Source organism: Capricornis sumatraensis, chromosome 4, assembly GCF_032405125.1.
Source record: "Capricornis sumatraensis isolate serow.1 chromosome 4, serow.2, whole genome shotgun sequence".
In the NCBI taxonomy this organism is placed as follows: Eukaryota; Metazoa; Chordata; class Mammalia; order Artiodactyla; family Bovidae; genus Capricornis; species Capricornis sumatraensis.
Window position 1 is genome coordinate 143,722,054 of NC_091072.1, and position 6,328 is coordinate 143,728,381.

Genomic DNA, 6,328 nt, shown 5'->3' on the forward strand with positions numbered 1-6,328 from the left:
AAGAGGACAACCTGTGTCATTATTAAGATACCCAGAGCAGCCTGAACTGGGAACACTCAGTCCCCAGCCTCTGTGCTGAGAATCATGGGAACTTACCCACAAAGCCATCATCCCTGCTCCACTTCCAAGTATCCCTTCTTTGCTTCAGCAAGAAACAATGCTGAAGGAACAGACAGTCAGTTGAGATCTATGGTATTTTGATTGCTAAAGGCAACAGTTGCTTTCTCTCACTTTTTCTGCAGAAAAACTGGTCTTCATTCCCCCCTAATGAGGGGATGGTGGGGTGTGTCTTGGGTCAGTTGGGTGTGGATATAAGAACTCCCACCCCTGCAAAGAACATTGTGTTCCTGGGCCTGATGATATTGAAACATTGATTAACCATAAAGCAGAGCTTTCTTCTACAATGTCTGAAGACGTGACCTATGCGACACTCACGTTTCAGGATTCTGTTTCAGCAGGAAATAATCAGGATAGAAATAACCTAAGAAAAAGAGGTAAGGGTTCAGAGATGGCAAGATGTGGTCCTGGGGGATGGACAGGTGTTTGTTAGATACCCTGAGGTGCTGGCTTTGACATTGATGCTGTTTGAGAGGTCTGCTGTGGAATTTTCAAAATGGAGACAAAGTTGGAGAAATTTTTGGTACAGTGGTGTGCTCTACATTGAGGAGGACATGTGTGGCTTCCAGGACTTTTTAAAATTGGGAGATATTGCTGTGTGTCACCAAGCTCTGTGTTATAATGAATTATTTCAGCTGAAGATGCCAGAGATTGAGTTTGGGGACTGAGATTTCTTTTTATAAATGTAGTCCTTGATATTTATACCTCGTGAGAGATGCCAAGGGAAATATCCTTTTAGAGTCCAGTTTGGAAACTTCTAAACTAGAGAAATCGGAGGGATTTTTTTTTTTTTTTGTAGAGTTATCTGAACTTTATCTGAAAAGATAAACTGGAGGATGAGTGAGGTAAAAATAGACAAGAGCTTGCTTCTGTCTTATAAGTACTTGCAAATTTTTCAAAGGGAAGTTGAATTAGTATAATTAGTATAATTATATATTATACTAATATTAGTATATTAGTATAATTGGACTAATTAGTATAATTAGTCATGCTGAATCAATATTGATATGTGTGTAGTATTTTATATACATGATATCATGCCTTCATCAAACTAAAATTATGAAAGAAATGGAACAATAGCAGTACTTTCTCTGAAGTATTAATGAGAAAACTGACCTGAAAAACATTAAATGACTTAACCAAATTCATGCAATTGTTACATGGTAGAGTTGAGACTCAGTTCTTATCCTCTGCTCATTCTCTTGTACCAAATTGAAAAGGCTGTTTCTGTGATCAGGAATCCAATTTAATGAATCAGACTACATTCTTTACCTTCAGGAATCTGCTGATAGTTTAGGACAGTTTGTTGTCCTGAGTCATCCACAACTTTCTCCTGCTTTTTAGATTTGTTTTTATTTTAAGCATGTATGTGTATATAAGTGTACGTGTGGTTTTGGGGATGAGATACAAAAAGATGGTAGGATAGACTTTGCATGTGTCTAATAAAGATGGTTATGCATTTCTGTTTTGTTGTTTAAAAAAAATCTAATACTTAAGAAAAAGGGAGTGGTGAATATGGTGCATATGTTAGGGCACCTGGAGATTGCATTAATCTATCTGAGACACTAAGCTAGATGCCCCTAGATCCAGAATTAAGGAATAGGAAGGTGAGGGAAGTATAAAAACTATATATATATAATATATATACATACATATACATATATATACATACATATATAGGTAAGTTATTACATTTTGAAGCGTTATCCTCTGGCTTTGTGGTCTGTTCTGCTGTTGGTAGGTTATCTTGTATATTCACTCATTCTCTCACTCAGTGTCAATTCATTATCTACTAAGTGAAAAATAGTATGCATAGTAGATATAAGCAGATTTCACAAAACACCTGCCTTGTGGAGGTTTGCGGTTCTAAGGGTTTCTTCCATTGTCTAAATCATCCAGTGAATTTTCCACAATATCTCATTCATGAATTCAGTCATCTTGAAGAAGAAATATGTGTGGTGATGTAAAACAAAAACCTGAAAATTAGGAGACTCTTAAAGCAACGGAGGATGGTGGAGAAAAAAAAAATGGAGAACTGTGGCGGGGCCCTTGTTTTGTATCATTTTACATATTTTGGAGATAGAGGATTTGAAGCAGCAAGAGAGAAATTTTAATACCTGGATGGTTGTTAAGTAGGAGAAGTAAACAACTCAATGTGTGACAACCACAAGGCAGTTCTGTTTGCTAATTTTTGTGTTGGCTTTTTCCAGGGTATCCAGCTCCATCCTCTATACGGCGTCAGGCTGCCCTGGGTCTGCTAACTCTTTGTCTGATGCTGCTGATTGGGCTGGTGACCTTGGGAATTATGTGTAAGTGTGCTTGCATCAAACTCAGGGCAGGGGGTTAGGAAATATAGCTGTAAACTATATAAATTTAGGTTAGATTATATTAATATGGTGGGTGCTAGCATCATAAACCCTCTAATACTTTCTGCCACCTCAGCTGTCTCTCATTCTCTATGTAGCCAAGATAAAGCTGAAAAAGATGTACTTCATTATTACGAGGATTTTGCCTTGAATACATGGTTTTCTCTTGACAAACTAGACTATGAAGACGATTTTTGTTTTTATATTCTTTTTCCTGAGAGTTGAAATAAAAAGGCATCAGTTGTGTTTTTCCATGATACTTGGATTATTAGAGACTACCAATAAATATTAAACCTAAGCAATATTTCTGTGTTAAGAGAATTATCTACAGCTGTCATAAGGAGTGGAAGGGTATATATGAGTTTGTCTTCTGTCTTGGAGTTTTGCAGATGTCCAGCGAAATTAACTCAGATTCAGCCAAACTGACTCAACTCCAGAAAATCACCCACCAACAGCAAGACAATTTATCCCAGCAGCTGAGTGAGTACAGGACCTTTCCTATGGAGGAGGAGTTTCTCAAATCACAAATCTCCAGTCTATTGAACAGGCAGGGACAAATGGCCATCAAACTCTCTCAAGAACTAATCATTCACACTTCAGGTAACCAGGACTTGCTGACCAGTCAGATCAAATCTGTTGCTCTGGTTTAGATGGATGATGTGCTCCACATCAGAGTATAAGAGAGTGTTACCAATGACTTCTAATGATGCTACCATAAATTTACAGAAGATAGTTTTTCTTTTGTTTTGTTTTTTTAAACATGGAGCTGAATTTGGGAAACATCTTGGGATGATATCAATCGGATATTTCAGCTCCTCATTTTATGAACTATTTTTAGGTGATCTTGTTGTTATAAGGAATTTAAAAATATAGCTGGTATTTCTGAGGCCAGAAGACTGAGTCCTGAAAAGAGTATTTCAGTCACCACTGTCCCAACACATAATCTTGGGTGACTACTTCCGGGGGCTCCTAAAGCGATTTGTTTTTAGTGTGCTGGTTTTGAAACCCTATTATCAATTTGAATGATTTATTTTCCAGGTCCCGGTCTCTTCAGAGTTGTTGAGTTTGTGTTACTGGGTGTAATTTCTTTTTCAGACCACAAATGCAATCCTTGTCCTAAGACCTGGAAATGGTACCAAACCAGCTGCTATTATTTTGCAATAAATGAGGAAAAAACCTGGCCTAACAGTAGAAAAAACTGCATGGACAAGAACTCCACGCTGGTGAAGATAGACAGCCTAGAAGAAAAGGTCAGGTTGAGTCTTCTTCCCTGGTTAGAGAAATTATTCATGTATTTGAAAGTAAATAGAATTCCTGAGTCACATGGTAGGAATTCAGTGCATTTTGAGTAAGAATTGGGCTTCCCTGGTAGCTCAGCTGGTAAAGAATACACCTGCAATGCAGGAGACCCCCAGTTGATTCCTGGATTGGGAAGATTCCCTGGATAATGGAATGGCAACCCACTCCAGTATTCTGGCCTGGAGAATTCCAGGTCACAAAAGAATCGGACACAACTGAGGGTCTCAAAGAGGGACACAATTGAGCAACTTTCACTTTCACTTTTCACATGAACTCGATGAATGGTCCCATCTCTCTTACTCCAGCAAACAGGAATGTGCCCCTCATAAAACTTTTTCCTGTTTTCTCTTTCAGGATTTTCTGAGGTCACAACCATTACCCGAGTTTCCTTTCTTCTGGTTGGGACTATTTTGGGACCCATCTGGCAGAAGTTGGCTTTGGGAGGATAGCTCTAGACCCTCTCCATCCTTGTAAGTCTCTAACTGTTGGGGAAAGAAACAAGCAAAAGGTACTAAAAATGGAATATAAAGAAAATAAATGTGAATTATAAGAGTTATACATCTAGATACAAAAAAGTACAACCTCCAACGAAAAGAGAGCTTCATTAATAGAGATGGAAATGAGGAGGACCTCATTTCGTGTGTGAGATAAATTCATGGCAGGACACTGAATTCCGTCTATTAGTTTAAGTTTACTTCTCTATTTAACAAACACAAGTAATACTTACGATGTTCAAAGTATTGTTATCCCTATGATAAAAGCACTGTTATATTCCCACTTTATAGATTAAAAAATTGTCATAGAGAGAGTAAACAAAAGTGTATACATCGCAAGTAAGATTTAGTGAGCTAAGCCTTGAAGCAAGAAAAGAATATTATAGTGTAGTGCAGATCATCTGAATAAAAGCAGTCCAGGGCACATGGAAGATTTAGACATGATCATCATTTTCTGATGACATTACTTAAGAGTTATCATCAGTTCTTTAGCAGAAGAACTAGGAACCAATATCAGAGCTACATCTATGTTGTCATTCATTTCCTCTAACCTCTGTTTTATTCTTTTTTCACTCCCCACATATATATAATATATACAAAATGATATTTGTGCTCAGTAAAATGTAACATATTTTTATACAGAATGTGATCGTATTTTTCTGTTTTTCTTCAGTTCCAGAGTAAAGGAATTCTAGTTCTTTTAATATATACTCTGCATTGGGTAGTTTCTATCATGTTATGAAGAGAATAGAAATTCTCAACTCCTGGTTTAAGCTTACTTCTTAGTTCTATCTGAGATCATGAGTAATTGGAAATTTTTAAAAACTCAAATATGCAAGCTATAGGGATTTTGATGGTTGCTGGCCACAGAAGTCTTTCAACATTCACACACATGAGTTTCACTGTCAGGGAAGCTAAAAACACTGAATTGTGATTGTTTCAAATGTGATTTTGTAGTTAACTTAAAATTGATTCTCTTTTTCAGATTTAGTGCAAACGAATATGCTCAGATCAATGAATCCAAGGGATGTGCCTATTTTCAAAATGGGAATATTTATATATCCCGCTGCAGTGCTGAAATTTCTTGGATTTGCGAGAAGACAGCTGCATTAGTGAAGATTGAAGACTTGGATTAATATGCTTCCTCCAAGATGTAAGGGACTTATGATTAAGGTGATATGAGGACGGAAAGAGCTTTACTATTAAAGGGGGGGAAAAAGAGATTAAATAGTGACTGTCTGTATATTTAAACCATCAGGCAACAGGCAAATAAACTTGCTACACAGAACACATTCCACATCATTGTCTGATGCCTTCAGATCTGATGTTTTTATTTCATCTCAAGGTCACTGGAAACCTGCAGGAATAGCTGTCCTATGACCATCTTCAATCTCAGACTCATTTCACTGAATTTCCTTTCTCTCAAATAACAGACTTTCCTAGCTTTGTTGTTAAATATGCCCAAGTGAACAGGGGCGATGTTGAGATGACCCAGAGGGATGGTACTAGGAGGGAGGAGGGAGGAGGGGTTCAGGATGGGGTACATGTGTATACCTGTGGCGGATTCATGTTGATGTATGGCAAAACCAATACAATATTGTAAAGTAATTAACCTCCAATTAAAATAAATAAATTTATATTAAAAAAAAATATTTAACAGCCAGAACTGAGACAGGCCACAGCAGTGGAACAAGGTCCAGGAAACCCTGTTGTGACAGTTGCTGGATCATGTAGAAATCTGGGAGATCCTGGAGAAGGGGTATATGGGCTTCCTGGGTGGCTCAATGGTAAAGAATCCAGCTGCCAATGCAGGAGACACAGGTTCGATCCCTGGGTCGGAAAGATTCCCAGGAGAAGGAAATGGCAATCCACTCCAGTATTCTTGCCTCATAGTTCAATAAACAGGTTTACTATTCTCATATAGGACTGAAATGGAAGTCTCATATACACAGATTTAAAAAGCAACTTTATCATTCTTTTTAAAAGTAGCCTATTGTCACTGTCATTCCCAGAAAGATAAAATTATTCACTGAAGGTTAAAAACTCTGCACT

The 6,328-nt window shown here is 37.6% G+C and overlaps 1 protein-coding gene across 2 annotated transcripts; it reads left to right on the plus strand.

Moving 5' to 3' along the window:
• Positions 1-403: 403 nt before the first annotated feature.
• On the plus strand, positions 404-5,412 carry CLEC12B (C-type lectin domain family 12 member B). 2 transcript variants are annotated; one of them, XM_068971651.1, is made up of 6 exons: positions 404-494; positions 2,328-2,426; positions 2,865-3,083; positions 3,579-3,733; positions 4,137-4,252; positions 5,262-5,412. In XM_068971651.1, exons 1-6 carry the CDS (start codon positions 404-406, stop codon positions 5,410-5,412), a joined length of 831 nt encoding a protein of 276 aa, XP_068827752.1. The 2 variants fall into 2 exon arrangements, with proteins under 2 accessions (XP_068827752.1, XP_068827753.1); XM_068971652.1 differs by having other exon boundaries at positions 5,349-5,412.
• Positions 5,413-6,328: the final 916 nt, after the last annotated feature.

Excerpts from the sequence above, each read along its gene's own strand:
- CLEC12B (XM_068971651.1), top strand. The coding sequence starts at position 404 with ATGTCTGAAGACGTGACCTATGCGACACTCACGTTTCAGGATTCTGTT. Across the intron at positions 2,427-2,864 it reads GGTGACCTTGGGAATTATGT|TTTTGCAGATGTCCAGCGAA; the intron begins GTAAGTGTGCTT and ends TCTGTCTTGGAG. Across the intron at positions 3,734-4,136 it reads TAGACAGCCTAGAAGAAAAG|GATTTTCTGAGGTCACAACC; the intron begins GTCAGGTTGAGT and ends TTTCTCTTTCAG.